This window comes from Haemaphysalis longicornis, unplaced genomic scaffold (assembly GCF_048455015.1).
Source record: "Haemaphysalis longicornis isolate Haplotype H1 unplaced genomic scaffold, Haemaphysalis longicornis Haplotype H1 scaffold_4, whole genome shotgun sequence".
NCBI classification, from domain to species: Eukaryota; Metazoa; Arthropoda; class Arachnida; order Ixodida; family Ixodidae; genus Haemaphysalis; species Haemaphysalis longicornis.
Window position 1 is genome coordinate 222,428,666 of NW_027526361.1, and position 22,648 is coordinate 222,451,313.

The following is a 22,648-nucleotide window of genomic DNA, read 5'->3' on the forward strand; positions in this document are numbered from 1 at the left end:
CCACCGAAAAAAGACAACGCGGCCATTTTAGCCATTGACCTCCACAAAGCCTTTGATAACGTCTCGCACAAGGCAATACTCACAGAAATCTCCACGCTCGGGCTAGGAGAAAGAACATTCGCTTATGTCAAATCCTTCCTCACAGGCCGGACGGCCAGGATGAAGCTAGGAACGTCCCAAACACAGATCTTCAAGATGCCAGACAAGGGAACCCCCCAGGGAGCCGTAATTTCGCCTTTGCTCTTCAACCTCGCAATCCGACCGATGGCCAAAGCATTATACAGCATCCCAGGACTAAGATCAACTATATACGCAGATGATATTACCCTTTGGGTTAACCGGGGCAGCGACGCCGGCATCGAACAGACACTAAGGACAGGCGCCGAAATAATCGCGGAACTCGCAACCAAGGCGGGCCTCACTTACTCAACGACAAAATCCGAACTGATGATCCTTCATCCCCCCAGGACGAAACCGGCCACCCAACCGCCCATCAAAGTCGACATCGGAGGACAAAACATACCCACGGTCTCAAGCATAAAAATACTAGGACTACGGATACAGGCCAACAGAGGGACAACCGAGACAGTACGCGTCCTACGATCACACACGATACAAACAATTTCCATGCTAAGAAGAATAACCTCAAGGCAACGTGGCCTCACAGAGGAAGAGAGACTAAGGATCGTACAAGGCTTTGTAGTCAGCAGATTCAGTTATCACCTGCCTTATGTGAACTTAACCCAATCGCACAAAGATTCGCTCGACGCTCTACTTCGGAGAGCCTACCGCACGGCCCTGCACATTCCCCACTCTGCTTCAACAACCAGACTTGCGAACCTGGGCATTCACAATACCGTAGGAGAGATAATCGATGCCCATCGGACAGCACAGATACACAGGCTGGCGCAGACCACGACGGGCAGGTCCATACTGCAGCGGATCCAAATTCAACCGCCCAACACCGACTCCACTCCGGCCAGGATACCAAGAAACATCCGAGCCCTAATCAAAGTCAAACCTATCCCCAGAAACATGCACCCGACCTTCCACGCGGGAAGAAGAGAAGCACGCGCGCAGTACCATTCGCAGCACTACCCACCAGACAAAGACACCGTGTATGTGGATGCGGCACGGTACCCCGGCAGAGCAGCCTTCGCAATCGCAGGCATCGCCTCCGCCACAGAAACGCAACCAACAATCAAAGCCTCCATCTGTACGGCAAACCCCACCACTGCAGAAGAAACGGCCCTGGCTCTCGCCATAACCAAGACGCCAACACCGACCGTCGTCCTGTCAGACTCACAGCAGGCGCTACGCAATTATGAGAAGGGCAACATCTCAGCCTCAGCCCTGAAAATTCTCGTGAAAAGACCTCCCGACCAGCCCGTGATACTGCTGTGGACCCCGGCTCACACTGGCGTGGGAACCAACGAGGTAGCTAACGAACAGGCCCGAGCATTAATACCCCGGGCGAGCACTTCCCTTGGTTCTACGCATGGATCCGCACTCGAGTTCACTGGGTACGCCCTCACCACATACCGAGACATCACACAGCACTACCGCCTCAGCCGCAGAACACTACCCCCGCCCAACGCCAAACTTACGATAGAGGAAGCACAGATGTGGCGCACTCTACAAACCCATTCCTTCCCACATCGCACGCAGTTACAGCACTCCCACCCACACCTCTTCCTCTCCGCAGAGTGTCCGAGATGCCGCAGCCTCGACACGCTATACCACTCTTTGTGCGAGTGCCCCGCGGACCCTTACCCCCCCTTCCCCACCCCCACCCACTGGGAGCAGGCCTTGGGTAGCTCTTGCCTCGTGGATCAACGGACCCTGACGCAACGGGCGCTGCAGGTCGCTTCGGTCATCTGGGCTGAGGCCACCGCCCCAACCTGAACCCGGTGTCTCACCAATAAAGTGTTTTTCTCTCTCTCTCTCTCCCCGAGGGGGAGAATGTGAAAGTGCGAATGCACGGTTGTCGGCCCGCTTGCGGCGCTTGCGCTCGGCCCCCGCAGCCCACCGCCTCGCCGCCTTCTCTTCCATCTCTTCCATCGGGTTTGTAGTAGCACGTGTACACCACGCAGTTATCAAGCCGCTATAACGCCGCTGAGTCGCCAACGCACGCCGCTGACGACGTAGTTTGAATGCGTTAAAGATATAAGGCGCGTCTAACACTGATATCCCCGTCGCGTCCGTGGCTTGGTCGGTAGAGCGTCGCGCTGCGGCCCGCAAAGTCCTCGGATCGAAACCTGGCGCCGGATGCTGTTTCTTTTTCAAATATAGAGGAGCACTGCGGACGCCAACGCCGCCGACGCCGGCGGTGGATGGTTTGGGGTCGCTTATAAAGTGCATTCGCACTTAAAACAATACCGATCGAACGTGAGCGTCCGCCCCGTGAAGAGCGCCCGGCGTCGTCCAGGCTTCCGCCACGTGAGGAGCACCCACCTGCGTCGTCGTCACCGTGTAGCGAACGGCGCACCACGGGTCCGCCGTTCCGAATACAGCGACGACGAATCTCAGGCCATCCCTACATAATCCCCACGTCGAGACGGCCGCCGGAACAGCTGACGAAGTGGAGGTCTAGCGAGCGAGGACGCGCTACAAGAGGATTCGCCCTAAGCGGCTGCGCCGTAGGAAGATGACGCCGGCAGGGACGACGATAATTGGAGTAAAACGCCGTACACACTTTAATGTCTTTTGCTTCACTTTGCCGACCAAAACGCTTTTGCACTGCTGGGGCCTAACCGCTTCCTCTCGGCTGGTATCCCCTTTCAGTTGTGGGGAGAAGCTAGGTCGACCCCAGCGCTACTGTTTCTCCACCCTGGCGCCACTAGTGCAAGCGGCGCCTATTTGTTTCCGCTTCACTTCCTGCTTCTTGTATTTGTCACTCTCTTACAAATGTGAACTGGGTGAGCTGTACGCGACTGAGTAAATAATAATAAGTTCGCCGTCCTCAATATACGGGTTGAAGAGCGGCTTATATTAAGTGCAATGCACTTCTTAAGCGACCCTGAACCTGCGTCCACCGGCGATGTCAGCGCACGTGGAGATGGGCGCGCGCAGCCTGGCCGCTGACATGGCACATACCCACGTGGGGGATTGGCCAGGAATCTCCTCGTCTTCCTTGGCAACGGGGGGAGATGGGCGCGCGCTGCCTGGCCGCTGACATGGCACATACCCACGTGGGGGATTGGCCAAGAATCGGGCGTGAGAAGGGCTAATGCACCCGCTTAAAGGAGTACTGACACGAAATTTCAAAGCTGAGATCCGCTCTAGCAATCAAGTACAACGACAACACAAATAGGTGTCTGTGAATAAATGCATCTTTCTTTCTTTGTAGTTGTGTGTGTGTGTGTGTGTGATTTCTCTGTCGCGAACATTACCGAACCGCGCAAATTCAACTCGTGCATTCGCACTTTCACATTCTTCCCCTCGGGGAAATGCGGGGAATTTTTTAACTGTTGCCTCGCCATGACAGGGCCTAATTTTAACTCTGCAAGCGAGTTTATAAGCTTAACTCAAACTCTTCTTAAACGTTGTTGCGGCGTCGCATCCCGATCACCCCGTGCGAAATTGTCTATAGAGCAGTGGTTCTCCAATGGGGTGCGCGAGGGGATTTCATGGTTACGGGAAGCCCTCCCGGAAGCTCTCCTTCCCACCAATCTTCTCTCCTTTTCGCCAAAGCCTTGTCAGCAACAACGCGTAAATTTGGCTGCGCTGTATATCTGCGTTGTGTTCGCCCGCGTATAGCACATGTCTTAACATCGGCTACTTGCGGAACAGGACAGCTGTGCGGAAAAGCCAGACACACAAAGGCAGGCATAGTTCGTGCGGCTTTAACTGCAAGAGCATTTTTTTTTTTTGACGGTGTAAGACCAGTGTTGGCGGTAACGCGTTACAAGTAACGGCGTTACCGGTAACGCGTTACTTTTTTTGGTAACGTAGTAACGTACTCGTTACTTTTCCAAAGAAGTAAGGGGTAACGTACTTATGCTACTTATTTTGAGTAACGTGTAACGAAATTACGTTACGTTAGTTTACTTCCTAGAACACTGCTCCCGAGATTAAAGCTATCGTGGATTTCGGATGAAGTCAAGCGAAATGCGGCCCTCGCGGCCGTCAAGAGCGAGCTGACAGTCTCTTCGCGGCTTGTCGAGAACCCCGCTTCTCCACTAAAAGCGACCGCAGCAGAAGAAGATTTCTTTGCAAACCCGTTTGGAAATGAATGCACCTCCGTGTCCGGGGATGATGAGCTTTCGCGGTACTTTCTGGTGCAGCACAGCCGTGCACTGATGGAGCTAAAAAACGGCTTCCCTCTGGTGCACAAGCGGTTTCTCAGAGTAAACACGGCAGTACCATCGAGCGCATCCGTTGAACGCCTATTTAGCGTAGGCGCGGACGTGTTTACCAAGAAGCGAGGTAGAATGTCAGATGCCAACTTCGAAATTCAGCTGTTGCTGAAGTACAACAGCGGAGTGTGCTTCGGGTAACGGAGGAATTTGTTCACAGCAACTATCTGTACTTCGACATGTTGTGAATAAAATATATTCAAAGTTTCAATCTCGGCTGGCCTTAATTTTTGTGCTAATGAGAGAGGCCGGTTCTTCTGTTAAGTTCCGTGCCAACATGTTATAAATCAGCTTCATATATACTTCCGCGTTTTTTCTTGTAACTATGAAACCCTAAAAAAGAGAGGGCAATTAAGTTTCCGCATGGACATATTTTAGCTATGGCGCTTACGCATATATGAAACGTCGAAACAGAAAACAGCGATTGTTTTAGTTCGTGAATGAAAAGTAACGCAATAGTAACGTGCGTTACTTTTTATCAGTAACAGTAACGGTAACGCGTTCCTTTTATTTTGAGGTAACGTAGGTCGGAAACGCGTTGCTTTTATTTGCAAGTAACGAGTAACGTATTTAGTTACTTCTTTTCGATAACGCCTACAACACTGTGTAAGACTGATCAATATAAAATCCAGACAAAATGACGGGCATTGAAATTGTGTATGGGCGGATTTAGCTGCAAACGGAAAATGTTTGGCATTATGACACTGATCAACATATTTCATTGTGAGATCCCCTATCGCTTCATGACTTCATCATCCCTAAAGGGGTCCCGGGTGCACTCGTGGTTGAGAACCACTGATCGATAGGGGTAACACATGTGGCGCCCTGAACGCCCCTTCACCCCGTCTGTCTTTGTGTATAGTTAGGAAAAAGGTATAGGTTAAGGTCCCGACCTGGTGTAAGTGTCGTTTCGCACATTGAAAAACCACTAAAATGCAACGAAGACACGAGGCAAAGAAAGACAACACACAACAGCGCGTGTGTTGTCCTTTCTTTGACTCGTGTCTTCGTCGTATTTTCGCTGCTTTTTCCAAAAGGACAGCATGCACCATCTGGCCCAGTGAACTACACTTCTACCTCAATTCGAAGCGTGGTACTGAGCGTACGGCAAACACGAAATTTTCTTCCAACCCAAGTTTTCAGCTCTACGTAAACTAACACTAAAGGATACATTCCCTGAGCAAACGATTCTAAGGACGAGCTAGACTAATATCATACAAAGGTAACTAGCTATTGTCACAAGTTAGTGAAAAAGTGACCAGTTACTGGTAACGCGTTACTAGTAACTTGTTACTGCACAAGACAGGGCATGGCACCCACCGTGTTGATTTGCGCATATCTTGATTACGTTAGTTCGTTGTTAAGGATGCCCGGCGAGTCTCGGGGAGTTTCTCTGTCTTGTGTCGGGTTGTCTCGCAACCGCGTTGGGACGACTCGCGCCGTCACAGCGCATACGAGCGCCAATACCGCCCGGTCTAGCACTGAGGTGCTCGAGCACTGAGGCTTGTAATGTGTACAGAGGCTGCCATGCACCCCTTTTTGTTACCTCAGCGAGCGTCGCGTCGGCACACGCATGCGAACGCAAACTGCCGCCCGATGCCGGGCTGGGCCGAAGCTGATGGATTATATTGCCCCAAGGGCTAGGTGCACAGTGCCGTCTTGTTTTTGTATTGTAATAAACTCGTGTGCTATGAAAGTTACCGCTTCCATTCGGAGCGAATAGCACGGCGAGAGCCGTCCCTCGCTTGAACTCGTGTGGGCAGTCTCTCCGCAGTCGTTGCTGTGCGATGGTTACAAAAGCAACAACGGCGCGTTGTTATACTTGAAGGCTACTACCGTAATTGTAGTGTATACTCTAGTAGCGAGTGGAAGCCCACAAAGGCCACCCCTAGATACCTCACAACAAAGTATCCTCTACCGCCACGTTCTCAACAATGGCGGGCGTGTAAAGGCGCGATAATGACCTCACAATATCACGCTCCCACTTGCTCTCATCTATACGGTGTGCCGAAAACACCTATATACACGCAGTGTGCATGTATGCGAAGCAGCATCGTGTTCCATTAGACTTCTCTTACGATGAGGCGGATGCGGCGGTGTTCTTGATTTTGACTTCGCACCGGATAAACGAAATGAAAGTAAAAAAATAAAAATAAAATCCAAGCAATAGAACGAAGCAACTCCTGCAGTTCTCCGTGCTTCGGTTACCACCCCACCACTAAGGTCCTGCCATAGCTGCCAAAACAGAGTTGCGGCTTCTGACCCTCGCCATCTCGCCACAGAAGATATTTTTAACAATGCAGCAAATGTTGATATCACCAACCTGAAACAAAGTATTACGAAGCACGGCTAGAAATCCCGACTGCCACCAACTAGGCAATACGTTTGCCCTCTGAAAAGTATACGCCGAGTTCGAAAGTCATTGGGTGGATACTCTCAAGTCGCGTAACTCCCACTCAGCCATCTAAAGGTAAAGACGGGGTCACACGGAGACGCAGCAAATTTAATACTCCCGCGTCCGCATTGTGTAAATCACGGAACGAAAGCTTACGCTAAGCCTGAAAACGGAGAGCCCTCTGCGCCTGTAGCGACACAAAGGGAATAAATGTCACTCGAGGCTATGCGCGGCGTTCGACCTTTTCAACACGGCGGATTCCTTGCTGCCAGGCGTATTTATAATTTTCGCGCCTTCAGCAGCGGTTTGATTTATATCGCTTGGCGCTTTCTCGGAACGTGCTAATCCGCTCACCAAACATCTGTGCGCGCGGTGAGAACCCCCTCCGTCGAAAATATATTTATCCTCTTAATAAAAAAAAACCCTCTGTGAAGTATTTTCTGCAAACTCGTCCGATGGAAAATACTTAAAGCTTGACGACAGCTTTGTTTACGCGGATATAGTTTAATTACGTGCATATCCATGGGAACGTTCCTACATGTATAGAAACGCACCAGATCTATCCTGAAATGAACATGAAAAAAAAAAAAAACCCGGGCCATCCCCACTAACGTGAAACCTAGGGAGAGGCGAAGCATGCAGTGTATAAGTGTATTCTTGGCGCCTTGGCGTTTTTGCCAACGGAGATGAAACCGTTGGGTGGTATACAGCTTTGCTGTAAAAGTCTCTTGTCTTTGAAGCACGAAGCTCTCTAGCGCGAGGCATAAACGTGTGTCCCGGTGTTTTTTTAGTACGCGTTACGTTCTACCGCTAGGCGTACACGAGTGTCCCAGTATCTCAGTACCGTGACAATTAGAGACGACGATTACGACGACGACAGGAGACGCCAATATTCCCAGCCCCTAGGGGGCCTAGCCCCTAACAAAATCAATGCGATTTCACTCGGTGAAGGTGGATGACCACCGGAGCTGTTTGTGGGTTATTGGTTGGCCACAAACTGTCGCTCAAACCACCCTCCGCACGATTGTAGCCACGCCGACGTCTTGCGTTTTCCACCTCGCGGTTCTCTGGGTCCCAACGGGAATCGAGCTTACACTCGCCGTTCGCGGCCCGATCGTCGTCAGTGGCCTCCTTCCGTTGCGTTGTCGTCCATTGCCGCATATTTTTTTTTACGGGTAGGCTTCACTGGCAACACGCAAAGTGGCAAAGCCAGCTTACGAAGCCCGTGCTTGCACCCACCTCACTAAAGTAGGCGTCACTTCTAAACACAAACGCATTGCTGGCAAGATATTTTTACAAGGAAAATATGCGCAATCTTATATCGAAATGTGAATCGCCGAAGGCAGAGGTGTGGCGACGTGAGGAGCGAAGCGGCTTTTCACGGTACGCGCACGTAAAAAAAAAAAGGGGGGGGGGGGTATTCTCGCGCAGCTCTATTGTGAGGACTTCAAAAACACCGGCGGGTAATACAACGAATGCTCCGACACAGACCAACGAGCTGTACGTGGCCACTGTGTATACAGTGTGCATGCGGGCGTGTGTGTTTGTGCGTGTGTGTGTGCGTTTGTGCGTGTGTGTGTTGAAAACAGCATTGAAAGTGGTAGTTTTTAAGATGCAAAAGGGAATCGGGCCCCTGCCATTTTAATCCAGCCCTTAGAGGGAAAAAGCACAAGTAACGCTCGTTTGTTCCTGCAGCGTGGCGGTTTGGGGTTTGGGGGTTTTATTTATATTTGGGTGTTTTACGCACCACCCCTACACCTGGCCAATGCACGAGGCGCGCTATTGTGGAGGGCTCCAGATTCTTTTAGGCGCCCGGCGGATCTTAAACTTGCGCCAAAATCACGACACACGGACGTTTTCGTTTTGAGCCTCCATCAAAAACCTTGCAGTTCTCAACGCACACGCCACGAGATCGAGCTTTGTTGAATACGGCGAAGAAGGCTTTGAAGGCTTAGTACATGAACAATTATCGTAGGATGCGTCAGGAGACTAAGGGAAATGTGGGCGCCAGCATTAGATGAGCTTTCAGAACAGGTCTTGGAGGTCCGGGTATGCCCATCAGTAACCGTCGCACGGAAAGTACGAGATACAGAATAATTCGCGCGTAAATACTAAAGTCGCAAAAAAAAAAAAATCCTCGGGGCACTAGATCTGTTTACGTGCTTCGAAAGGGAAGGCTGGGTGATACTTATCAAAGATTTCTTTACCGATACATTGCAGTTGCGTCTCTTTCGTCGCTTGCGTTCCTTCGAGTTTTGGAGGGAAGTACTTCCACAGGCTTAATTCTTTCGCGCAACAGCATGTTAGTTTCCGTTTGCGTTTTCGTTTCTTCGCCTTTCGGCGCGAATTAATTTAACAAGCTGTCTTGTAACACAAGCCGCAATTTTCCAGAGTTAAAGTTCTGCGCGGAAGGGGCGCCCTGTTCCACTCACGTGCCATCTTACTCACGTGTCAGACGCCACTCACTACACTCTATTTCCACAGATTCATTTCATAGTGTTACGAAGTGGACGCATTAGCCCAAAACGATACATTCCGTTTACTAGCCAATCCCTCTCGCGGGTATGTGCCAGGAATGAACAACAACAATAATTCTAACTTTTTGTTGTACCGCCATCACGTGCGGCAATATCGCGGTACTAACGAACCTGGCTTTTGTTACAGAGACCCTGGTGCAAATCCTACTCGAACTAAAATGTGTTTTTCCTTCTTTCTTTGCCTCAGCAGCCATTTGCTGTGCAGGATACCACGCGACACGCCATTTGGGAATGCCACTTTTTACCCCAGCTCCGTTTACCCAACCCTCCCACTACCTGGCTGGAGGTGACCGGAAGCTCCTCACCCGAGCTACAGCTCCTGACCACCACTAGGGCTCAATATTACCTGGCGCACCTTCCCCATTCAAGAGACACTCGATAGGACTGAGCCTCGATAGAAATAAAAGTTTTCTCTGTGTGTGTGTGTGCCGGACGACAAAAACAACGACATACTTTCGCAGAATGCGAAACTCAGGACTTTCGCCTCAAACACAACAAAAAAAGCCACTTACTGGCCTGCGTGGTCTTTAAAAACGACGAGGAGCGTATTGCAATGGTTCAACTACACCGAAGGCGTTACAGCTTCATGAGGCCATAGTCAGGACTTAAAGCTCTCCCCTACCAGTGTCTGCAATAAAGAAAGCTGGTTGCTTTCTTCGGTGCCGCGAGCTTCGAACGCGGAGTAATAACCTTCGCTCTCAACGCCTGAACGCCCCACGCAGACGACACATAAACTGCCGTCGAAGGAATGGCTTGTCGTCGTCTCCTTTGTTGCGTGACTCAGAGTGACTGTTTAAAGCAAACAGACGCCTCGTCTGTGGGGACAAAGCTATGCTCCGGGCTTAGAAAAAGAAAAAAAAGGCAAATGTGCGCAAACGACACTCGCTGTTCGTCAGCTCGGTCGACTACGACAGCGAGATTGCACCACACAGGTATAGGCAGGTGCGTCAGAAGCGAACGTGTTTCGTCTGCGAACGGCCGTTCCGAACAGCGGCCTAACCCATATCCCCCGCCTCGAATCACTTGCCTCGCGAAAACAGTTTTGGAAACGCGCAGTCACCCCTTTCATTTCGCATTCGCTTTCGTCTCTGGCTGGCGTGTTTTTTCTGCATACGCGTGCGAGCCGTAGGCAGTGCCGATGAAGAACTTCGCCTTGTGTGGCAGCAGGAAAGACGGGCGCGAAAGGCGAGAGAGGCTCAATCGGCCGTGCAGGGCGCGCGAAATAGAAAATGGTTTGGCGACACGCTGTGACGAGCACTTGGCGCCAGAAAGATGTGCAGCTGTCCCGAAGGCGTGTACGCCACCTCAAGGTTGGCGAGTACTTTCTGCACGCTAGCTCCAGCCAGGTATACTAAAAAAAGAAAGTAAGAGAGTACAAACGAGACACGAAGTGTTTGTGTATAGGCTGAACTTGATAGCATCTCCTTTCGAGGAATAGCGACGCAAATGCGACGCACGTAATCGTGCTGAAATGGTGGCAAGCGCCCTCTAGCTTGTTTTGCTAGCTTTCTTGGGAGTTTCCCGCAGCGGTCCTTGAGTAGCAACGGTTTTCTTTTTTACGGCCCCATAACGGTTGTCAGAGAGAGAGAGAGAGAAAAGAAATCCGGGGAGAGTGCACACTTTTTACCACAAGAGTTCCGTTGAACCCAGCTCCTCTCCACTGACGGGAAAAAAAAAAGAACGAAAGGTAATTGAAAACAAATGTCGTCGACACGCTCTGTCAAAAATATACAACCCCTAAAACGACGAAAGTGCTCAAGGAAAAGAATGAGCCATTGTTCATGGGTTCACAACATGGCGTCTGTGAACCCACTTACTTAATCCGGGCCTAATCGGACAGCCCCGCTACCCGCGACAGCTAACTCCAATAAACCGTGACAGGTGTTGATTGGCCTCGTCGACAACCACTTTTGCGCCACGGAGCCTACCGCACCTGGGGCGGTTTCAGCGCGAAATCTCCAGAACGCGCCAAAATAGAACTCCCGCTGTAAAAACACATGCGCGATCCGTAAGGATGCATGCACGGCGACGATGCTCGAAGGAGAGTTCATTTTGAAATTTATCGTGATTTGTAGCCGAAAAAAGGAGAAAAATTTTGATTGGAAAGGAATTCCGCTCTGTAGGACAACTACAGCGGAGAAGTAAATTTCGCAATAAGCAAACACGATAAGTAGACAACCTCACGTTCGTGCCGACGGTTCGTATACTCAACACCGCGCTTCCCGCCGTTACCAATTACACGCCCAACGCCTATCACGTACCCTGTACCCACCCCCCAGTTCCCGTCTAACTCGTGAGGCTGCGTGCCTCATTCGGCAAGCTCAAACCTCTTCACTCCCCTCCCATCACATTCTTCACCGCATCTATCGGCGCCCTGGTCATCCTTCCTGTCCCACCTGTTCTTCCTACCCATCCATCCCTCATTCTTATTGGGACTGCACCCCGCCATCACTTGACCCATCCCTCGCCTCCATCACCTCCTGGGAGCTCTGGTTGTCTTCCCCGCCGACAGTAAACATCCAGGCTGCCCAGGAAGCTCTCTACAAACACGTGCACCGGATCCGCACGGACATTCTGGAGTACTACGTGGATCCGGTGAATTGAACTTTGAAATTAGGACCTGGACTTAGGACCTGCGGAAAATAAAGTTTGTTCTCTCTCTCTCTCTCTCTCCCTCTCTCTCTCTCTCTCTCTCTCTCTCTCTCTCTCTCTCTCTCTCTCTCTCTCTCTCTCTCTCTCTCTCTCTCACGATAAGCAGACAAGGGGAAAGGTGCGTCAGTGCACTGAATTTGGATGATCGCTGCACACATCTGTCGGATTAATTACGTCCTGTCATATAGGCCGCCACTGTGCTGAACTTTTGTGATAAGAGCAAGTGTGACTTTGCGGTGCAGTTTTGTTGGTTTTTCGCTTTCCATCTATCATGTACAGCGCCGTCCCCTGTTAAACGGAACCGGCGAGCGCGTGGCCGCTGCGCTCCGCGAAGCGCCGGCGCCGAGTTGCGGCGAGAATCGGGGACTGCCGCGCATGCGCACTGACGGCACGAGGCGGGAGAAGCCGCTATGTCGTCTGCTACGGCGCTTCCCCGGGTCTTCGAGAGCGAAGATCCTCAGCTATCGCAAGCTGAGAGGAAAGAGGAGCCATTGCTGAGAAAGCATTTTCCTTTTCAGAGAAAATACATGCAGTTTGACATAAATACTTTCATAAGGCACCCCGTCCTAAGTCGGCTTCACTACTAGACACAAATGCATGCTGGGAAGATACCTTTTTAGTGACAATGTAAGCAGACCGATATCATGGTATGATGGATAGGGTCTTTTGCTTTGAAATACAGCCACAAGACCAAATGCGCCCCTCTGTAGTGCCATACAGAGATCCCCTGTAAAGTAGGCTTCACTACTATCCCGAAATGCAATGCTGGGAATACATTTTTGTAGCGTCAGTATAAGTGGTCGTAAACGAAAATATCAAGTGCCCATGATCTTTGATTATTAGCATTTCTGTTTTCGACGAAGGAGTGACACATTAGGCGATATAGACGGACAAACGTGAGCCCAAGAAGAAATACTCACACATTTATAAAAGAAATCCAAGGACAGAACGAATGCGACACAGCCGCCCACGTTCTGCTCAAGCACGGCTCCCGATGGCCTGCCAGGAGCACCTGAATGGCCGAAATGCCAACACATCAATACCACCGCACGAAGAGCCAGAAGCCCATCACGTGAACACGGCAGGCCGGCCGCCGTCGAAAGAGGTGTAGCACAAAGTAGGAACGGGAGGCGGAGGGGGATCCAACGAGCAGCTCGGCACTAACAGCTTCGACGTCCACCCAACCTACAATCCAGGATCGCTCCTCTTTTTTTCAGGCGACGTCTCTCTGTTAGCTCACGCTAGATAAGCTACACTGGTTACACATGTTGGGCGGCAAAGTTTGAAGTCTAGAAACAGAAAATAACCCCTTTTACATCCAGCTGTGTGCCGGTGCGAAGTTTTTGTCTACATGCTTCGTGTGTGATTGGCAAGCCTAATTACCAAAGATGGTTCAACTATACGCGCCACGTACCGATACAGACTATGCATTAAACACGTCGAAGGGACTACGAGATGATAGAGGGTGAATGGTTTTCTTTACGACGCAGTTGGAGAGCCATTGCCACGCCGACGGGAAATGCAATGTTTTTACCCAGGACTGCAAAGGCCGGTCCAGGATGAAAAACATAACAGCGCCGAGGTTATCAGGTGTGTTAGCGGAGAAATAAGCGCAGTCTATTTCTAGTCACTTTTGAGAGAATTTGTCAGCCAACGTCCGTTAAGTCGAGCGGGGAGAATCGGGGAATTTCCGTCAAATGTGGGAAGTCCCGTCCATACGCTGTGTTGGTCTTAACGACGTGGGTGATTAAACACAGCTGATGGGTGATGATAGGACCCTCTGAAGGTTCTACCACCAGGCACAACAAGATACACGCACGCACGCACACAAAAATAAGAGAAGGGAATCCAAAACGAGTTCGTGGCCGCACACAGAAGGCTGAGCTACTTTACAAGGAAAGCAGGTTTCACGAAAAGCCGCTTAGCTTCCTTTTGCTTTCCTCCGACAGAAATAAAGGCAGGAAAGGCCAAGGATACCGTAAAAAAACGGAGCTAATGTCCATCGCATAAAGAAGGCGTAACCTTCGCCTTTCGCAGGCACAAGAGTCATCGAGCGACCGTCGAATGTGTTTTTTCCCGAACAAGGCGTTCTCTTTTCCAGGTCGACAACGCCCCGTTTGCCCTTGAAACGAGAGTCGCGCTTTCATCTACGCCACTTTGTAGTCTGATCCCGATCGTCACATTGTGCACTTTAAGACCGCGTAGCTGATATTCAGAGCTCACTAAACAATGACCAACTGCCGAGAATGCAAAGAAATTCCAAGCGCGACGAGCCAGGGGCTAATATGTATACTGCGTAACGCCCTGACTCGCCAGCACCCTACAATAGGGGTAGGGTGGCTCAGCTGCACGTGCATCGCCGTTACTACAAACGAGCGATGTGACTCAAGACATCCTTGACGTGCGTGGGACGAAATTGGCGGCTTTAATCCTTCGGCCACGAGCGCGCGCACATCGGCGAGCGGAGAGAAATAAAAAAGGAGCAAATACGGGCTGGGCGAAACGACGTACCTGTAGACTTCGTTGTGTGCGCGGTCATTCGGCGATCTGGAGGGGTAGGCTCTAACGAAGACCTTTCCGGAAGCGCGAGTGAGAGAAAAAAGCGGCTTATAACGTTCGAGGACGTAATGAGTCCGCTGTTTTGTGAACGGAAAATATATCGTGAACGGGCGAAGAAGGTCTTAACGATGATTTTCTTACTGTTAGATATGTTACGCGAAGCTAGGGCTGGAGCAGAAAACGCCGAGCTTTGATTAAAAGAAGTGTTTGGGAGTTTAATTAAGTCGCTGAACCTAAAATATGCGCTCTAAAACAGAATTGAGGCTGAGATTTCGTAGCCCCGAAAACAACCTGTTTTAGACTGCTCCCCACGGAAGACATGGAACCGCCGAAATTGTTTGCCGATCAGGTTCCAGTCGCGAAGCTGATATTTTTTGGCGCGCTTTGGCAAATTATGGCAACGCGTGAAGGGAAGTGGAGCCGCTGGACGTAGTCCCCTCCTCCCGTCCGAAAATAAACTTGGGAAATATTGAAACCTATTCAAATATTGCCATACACAACGTCAAGAGTGGCGTAATTTCGTGAATATAAAAAAAAAAAAACCACAGAACAGATTTTTCAGTGGGTTAATTTTATGCTATCATTAAAATGACACAAACAAAATTACGGTAGGTATTACTACAGTCCCATATTCATTTTTCCTGGCGGTGAATTTGTGGGTCGCCACCAATCCTAAAAGCGAAATTTTGTGACGTCATAAAAGCGGGGTTAGAAAGCGGCAGTTGAGTTGGCACCACTTTGCACGTGCTCCTCATTAACTAGCTCATAGTTTTTAAAGTTTGCGTTAAAATAAGCACGACTGTTTTGGGACATTTGCAATCTTTTCGAGGAAGCAAGCATTTATTTCGTATTCATGGCACATTTAGAGCACCTATAGTACACAGGACAATAAAAACAAAACGATTTCTGGTTGGTGCGTGCCTTTAAGTGCGTATTATTTACGAACCTCTCTCGGCTGCGCCATATAAATTTGCATAAAACTGGCGCAGTCTTGTTTATCGGCGCGGCAACACGCGTGTAATGTTTACAGCTTTCGGTTGCGCGGCGCCGACAATTACTGGGACCCTCCCCCGCAGCGCTTCGCCGTTGCTTCCAATATCCCTCGCCGGTAACCGAAAGCAGCGGGCCAGGCTTCATCACTAATGCAGGTCGAGACCCCTTTGTCTCTACTCATCAATAACAGGCCGCTTACTTTCCTCCCCCTCTCTCTCTCCCGAGGGGGTCAGGTTTGTTTTGCCGTGCTGACGACCACCGATGGGGGCTTTCAGTATACTTTGGGAAAACAAGTTCGCCTCCTTCGCAATTGAGATACGAAGATCGAGGCAGCAGTGGAACTGGTGGTCTTCACTTGGACTTTCTTATATGTGCCCCTTTCCTTAAAAAAAAAAAGATGGTTAAAAAGTTCCGGGTTATCTCCACTAACGTGAAACCTGAGGAGGAGCGAAGCATGAACAGTGTACAAGTTTATTCTTCGCGCCTTGGCGTTTTTGCCCACGGAGATGAAACCGTTTGGGGTAGAGGCATACAGCTTTGCTGCAAGTCTCGTGTCTTAGAAACACTAAGCGCTCTACCGCGAGGCGTTGGAAAGCGAGTGTCCCGATGTTTCAGTGCCGTGACTACATGATGCGACGACGACATGAGACGCCGACAGCCTGAGCCCCCAAGGGGCTTTGCCCCTAAAAGCGAAGCTTTCTCCGTGTAAGCTGAGTTAAATGAAAGTACACAATCCACCCTCCTAAGGTCCGAAATCCGCACTGCCAAAATCAACTTCAATCGCCAAAGTCCAAAGCCACGAAACCAAAGGAAACGCTGAGCGCCCCGAATGCGAAGATAGCGCAATCGGTTAGATGCCGGTTTCATAACGCGAGGGACGCAGGTTTGATTTCGGCTGTTGAAAGTAAGAAAAAGATACTGCAGTGCATCTTTCAGTGCATCTTGATGAATCGTGACTCACTGCGCGTACAGTCGGGATAAATTCGAAGGCGATCACTAGGGTGCAAATAAACAAGCAGCAGCGCCATATCGCGGGTTGTATCAAGGTTGTATCATGCAAGAAACAATGAGGGGAAGGCGGCCCCCCTACCTCGATCTCCGAAGTTCTAAAAACGGCCTTTGTGCAGCATGAAAGGCCCGCTAAACGATGCTCCGGCGATCACCTTCAAATTGATCGTGACTGTACGTGATTGAAGCAGCCCCTGTCGCGCAGTAGTTCAAAGAAAACTATCCACAAGAGAACAGTACCCAGCTAAGCGAATTATGTTTACTGCCGACGAGCGCAGTGTACCCGCTAGGGTGTTCAGTTGCGTGAACTTCAGTTGTGTGAGTTTGTGCTCTTCACTTCCGAGCGACGACGTAGTCTATCGGGCGACCATTAATGCAAGACGAAGCTGCAAATGGAATTATCAAGTGAACGCCGTAACGCGAAAAACAGTTCAATAGAAATATAATTGGTGCGGCTTCAGTACCAACGCATGTGGCCTGAAGGATCTACGATGCACGCAGCGCGGAAACGTAGGATATATGCTTTCATAATTCTCAGGAAGAAAAAAAAAATACAAGCGTGTCAGCTAGTTTGCTGCAGCCCGAGCAACTTACCAGCCAGCCATAACGAGGGAACTGCTATTTATAGCAGTTGCTTTGGGAGCAAATGAGGTAACCAGAGAACGCTGCTCCGTTGACCTTTTTCCTGTGCCATGCATTACAGAGTGCGTGATTTTTCAATCATCGATATGCTGCTTACGTAAGCAGGTAAACTCGATACTCTGCTTCATTAAGCCGCCGGTTTATTAGTATTAGACGACCTGTCGCATGTTCTTTTGGCGTATGTGCGCGACCTGAACCACACGCTTCCCCAAAAGGAAACATTAGGTGCACGTACCCGCCGCTGTGGCTCAGTGGCTAAGGCGTTGTGCTGCTGAGCACGAGGACGCAAGTTCGATTCCCAGTCGCGGCGGCCGCTTTTCTGATGGAGGCTAAATGCAAAAACGCCCGTGTGTACGAGATTTCGGCGCACGTTAAGGATCCCAGGTGGTCAAAATTAACCCGCAGCCCTCCACTACGGCGCGCCTCATCGCCTGCGTTGCGGTGCCGCGATAAACCCTACAATCAATCAAATCAAATCAACATTAGGTTCACATTGTAAGTCCCCGCGGACGGCGTTATATCGTGCAAGAGACTCAAAGTCCTGACAGTTCTGTGGCAACATTTTATGCGCAGGCAGATTAACTGTGTACCGTTTCTTCGGTGGTGCCCCCACCAGGTTATTAGTATCAGCTCATGACCTCCATATCTAAGGCGTGAAAAAAAAAATAAAACAAAAAAAGAAACGTAACGCATGCCAGTATTCGTCAACCGAACGTGCGAATGAATACTCGACTGTCGTGAAATAAAAAACAAAAAACTAAGTTTAACTGCGTCGCACAATTTTTAGCAGTGCACCGTATAAAAGAAAACGGCGCATCTCACGAAATGTGCCAAGCGCGGCAATACGAACCCCAAAACCCGGGCGTATCATGGAAAAGGTTTCTTTCACTTGATGTCACCCACGACGTTCTCTGCGCATGCGCCGCACATCTCGCAAGAGGGATGTCTGTCTTAATTTTTACTCGAACCATTACCGCTCACTGACGGGCTGGAGTTACTGTGAATAATTAATTACTACTCCTTGCTTTGGCTGGGGTTTCATCCAGACGGGCGAATAATGAACAGGGGCCGGATTGTCAGTGAGCAGTAGCGGTTTAGCCCGTTGCGTAAAACTCCAGACAAACTTCTCTTTTGCAGCATGCGCAACCATGCGCAGAGAAAAGTAGTGTTGAGACCAAGTGCAAAAGCCTCTCCCGCGTAGGATTGTTTCAATGTGATGATGCTTTCTGTTTAATCATGGCCCAGAAAAAAAAAAGAGTTGGCGGGTTGGTGTAATACTTTAATAATTGCTGCATGCAGTCTTTGTGTTGTACATGAAGCAACGTTAAAAACGCAAAAAACCAACGCACACAGCGTAGCTGTGCTTGTGAGAAAGTTCTTCACCAATGAAAAGTAATGTTCTTGTCATGCTTTAAATGACAATGACTCGACTAATGTCCGAAAATGGTTCCCTGAAACGTTTAAGCAACACTTGTGGGGAATTAATACTTCGAACCGGTTCTTGTGTCTCATCCCAAACTAAAGAAGTTTCTCGGTCTACTAGCACCGGCACGAAAGAAGATTTAAAAAAAAAAATCATGAGCCATTCCACTCTGGGGACGAGGATCCCCAGCGCAGCTTTTTAGCAAACGACATCGATGTGACACATACAATTTAGGGCAAAGGAATTGGTAAATGTTATTTCTCTAGATACTTGACGGCTGCCATCTCTAAGAAGCACACAAACATGCAAACACACGCTTTTATTTTGGCTCTACTTGTATTGACAGCGGTGCGACATCCAAGGGGTGAGACGTATTAAATTGAAGCCCAAATCATGTGTAGAACGGTGTGTAACTGGCCGTGGCCGCGTGCTAATAACCACGCACACCTAAACAATAGTTTTATTACGACACCCCGCTACGCCTCGCGCCTTAAAGACACGAGTACGGTAGCTTTTATTCGCGGACCTGAAAAATACACGCAACCACAGCCGTACAAGCTACGCTTACAACTTTGCGGTAACCTAAGCGAGTTTCCCGATGTGCAAATGCGAGGGCACTACTCGCCGCTGAGTGTGTCGCTGGGTTATTTCGCTGACGGGTGTTGCTCCGTGGAGGACGAACGTCGTTTCGCCGCAGCAGGTCGTTTCGCACGTACCGTACGTTCCGCGACGGTGCGACGGTGCCGTACTTCGCTCGCGGCTAACTGCCGCTGCGGCTGCGCGCGGCCCTGCCTGCTTTTACAGCGTGGTTGTGCGCCTGTCCAGGCGTTTCCTAGCAACGCGCGATCCTTTTTTTACTGTTTTATTTCTGGGGCACGCGTTATAAAACATTTCGCGGGGAATTCTTAGCGCCGAATTTCGTTTTTTTTTTTTTTTTGCAGTGGCGTTTGTTAAGGCTGCCGGGTTTTGAGGGAATGATCAAACTAGTGTTATGACCCTAAAAATCGACAGACATCAATGCCCTGCACTCCATGCTCGTAGCCTATTTTCTCAGTACCTTTTAACGACAACAGGTAAAATTATGTTGCTATGGCACAAGTCAAGAAGCGGCCGCTTTAGCCGTTTATGAAATTGTCGCTAAATCAGTAAGGGTAACAGAACGACTACTAAGGAGCGGAATAGAAATGGAGGAAGACCATCAACTCGATGTACGGATGAAATAAAAATGTGGAGTCATAGAATGGAAAATGGCATCGCAAAACAGGAAAAGCTGGAGAAACATGGGGGAGGCATTCGTCCTGCAGTCGACTCAACCAGGCTGCTGCGGCTGCTCATGATGGCGATAAAATTGCCATCATTATACATAAAAAAAATATATGTTGCGTTGGGAGTCGTTCTCTTTACGTTGGCTCGCTGGTCATCCGGCTTTATTGCCGCGACATCTTTAGCAACGTTCAAGCGATGTCCATTACAGCAATCAGCAGCCGTCACCATTACTGAACGAACCATATATGTATTGCTACAAGCAACGCTTTTAAACGTAGTTCCAAAAGTGAGAGGTTTGCTTGTGTCGTGGCAGCGGATGACGGGGTTATCTACGAACTGGTCTGCGGGCATTTGCTTCGCTTCAGGTACAATTTGGTTGACTATGAGATTTAACGCGCCGACGCGTCACAGGCGATGAGGCGCGCCGGAGTGGAGTGCTTCGGACGAATTTTGACAACCTGGGGATCTCTAACGTGCGCCGAAATATCGCAGACACGGGCGTTTCCGCTTTTCGTCTCCATCAGAAAAGCGGCCTCCGCGACAGGGAATCGAACCCGCGTCCTTCGGCTTAGCATCGCAACGCCTTAGCCACTGAGCCACCGCGGCGGGTGTTCAGGTACATTTTTGCTTGGCAAGCGACATATTGGAGCTAGAAACCTTTGGGGTCCGTTATATCCTCAGTGGAAGCAATCAGGGGAGCACTGGCGAAGCCGGTGCTAAGCAGCTGGTCCTTTTACTTTAGATGGTTACTCTCTCAGTTTAGCTATCAGTTCAACGAGCTGGGTGGGTTTGAGTGGTGTGACGGCACCTAACTGAAGTGGGTGCTGAAAGTTCGGCGGACGTTGGTAGAAGATATGCTCTAAGAAGCCCCAGAAGCAATCAGCGGAAAGTGCGAGAAAGAGAGGTGTGCTTCTTTTTTCCATGATTCCCGTTTTTCGGCAGGACAGTGTCAAGAGCATCGAAGAGCAGAGTTCAGGCTGCCAGGACTCATTTATAAAGCACCCTTCACGCTGCAGAAAGACATTAAAAAAGGAAGTGCGCAATTAAAATTCCTTGTTGCATGTTTTGACAGCCGGCCACACCCTTCGCTTTGCGTAAACGCTCGTCAGGAGGTCTCGTCTGCGCAACCATGAATGGCAGTGACGTGGAGGGATGTGGAATGTTGGAATGACACGGAGGAGCGGGGCTAATGGGTGGGGCTTTTGCCGCCACACCTTATTACTTCACATCTTGTATTCTCTACGCGACAGCAATTTACGGTCACGATGGGACGTTTCGGGCAATAAAAACCGCTGTGAGGGAAATTTTCTCACTGGAAGTCCCGAAAGGAGTTTTTCTGCTCGTCAGAGGGAACAAGCACGGGAAACAGCACCGGCTTCCCTTGCAAGTATGTCTTCGGAACGTCATGAGTGGCGTTTCTAACATCCAAACGCCGCCAACAAATGGAGTTGCGGCGCTGCCTCTCGCTAAAGTAGGTTACTGACCACCGTAACGCCCGAAAGAGAAGCCGGCCCGTGTCCGAAAAAGAAAAAAAAAGCGCTCGCACTTAGAGTAGTTGACCTTTCCCAGTTATTTCAGATGACCGATCCTGAAAGCGTTTCCTGGCGCAACTCTACGCCACTGCGAAAAGAAGAACAGAAACAGTCCCCAGAGGAAAGAGAGAGATGGAAGCTGTGGTAGATAATGCTCGTCACACTGTGCCGGTGCCTCCGACCCACTTACCTGTGATGGTGCAGGCTGCGACGAGCGCGAACGGTATCCACAGGTCCGTACGGCGTTGGCGCCGAGCAACACTCATGTTTGGCCCCGGGCGAACGCAACAAACCAAGGAGAAACGCACACACAGAAAAGAAACGACGCGCACAGGCGATGACCGAGGAACACTTATTTCCCGGCGCAGGTCTTCGTAGCTGACGGCGTCTGTTCCGCCTCCTTCTGCAAAGCCGCTCTCCGCGCGGCCCCCCAGGGACCGGAGTCGAGGAAACAGAAAACCACGCCAACGGCGAGGAACAACACGAAGTGATGGGAAACACACGATGAACACTGGCCTGTCTTCAGCGCTGCTACAACGGTAGCGCTGCTAGTACTGCCCACTGGAAGTGGTAGCGGGCAAGTAGTACGAATCACTCAGGTCGGGCGAGTGCAGCCATGCCCTGCATCATCGACACTTTCGGCAGACACGCAAGCGCGGAAACGTGCTCATCCACAGAGATCCGTCGCACGGAAACAGCGTCGCGAACAATCGTCGTCTCGTCGTTTGCCAGCCTCCAGTGTCAGCGGTGAGGACGATGCGCGTCGGTGTCCCAACGTTGAACGTCGACGGTTGAACGCGCGCGCGGGCAGAAGCTTGGCCGCATGCACGGATCCGCGCACTAGGAGCCAGCGGGCGAAGCGATCGGAGCGAGCTGCAACGAGCGCTGCCGGCAACGGACTGGTTTTTCTCGCTGGCGCGCGCGGGCGTCGGCGGCGGCGACCACGCGGCTGGTGGCGGCGGTGGCGAAGACCTCTCGCGCGCGCTTTCCTCCTCCTCCTCAGAGCAGCGCTCGCTTTGCAGCCGTCAACAGGCGCCGCAGAGAGCACAATTCGTGCTCCCTGGTGAACCATTGCGCGATACTGGCGTCGTGCGAAACTCGGGCGGCATTGGTGAAAATCACCGGATGCCTGATGCCTGCCTTTGTCTTGGCGTCGCTAGATAAAGGTACGGTTGGGGGTGATGGTGTAACGTGGAAGCAAAACTGCTTACATGTCTTTCCTTCTCCTTCTCTCTCTCTCTCCCTCTCTGTGTAGGTATGTTTTTATGTTGTGTCAATTTGTG

General features: G+C 50.4%; 1 protein-coding gene across 1 annotated transcript in view; it reads right to left on the reverse strand.

The window, feature by feature from the left end:
• LOC144180234 (uncharacterized) overlaps window positions 1–22,278 on the reverse strand; it is a 444,536-nt gene extending 422,258 nt beyond the window's left edge. The window contains exon 1 of the mRNA XM_077708613.1: window positions 21,556–22,278. Within this exon, the coding sequence (XP_077564739.1) occupies window positions 21,556–21,631 (76 nt within the window). The 5' untranslated portion in view covers window positions 21,632–22,278. The remainder of the gene's footprint in view (window positions 1–21,555) is intronic.
• Window positions 22,279–22,648: the final 370 nt, after the last annotated feature.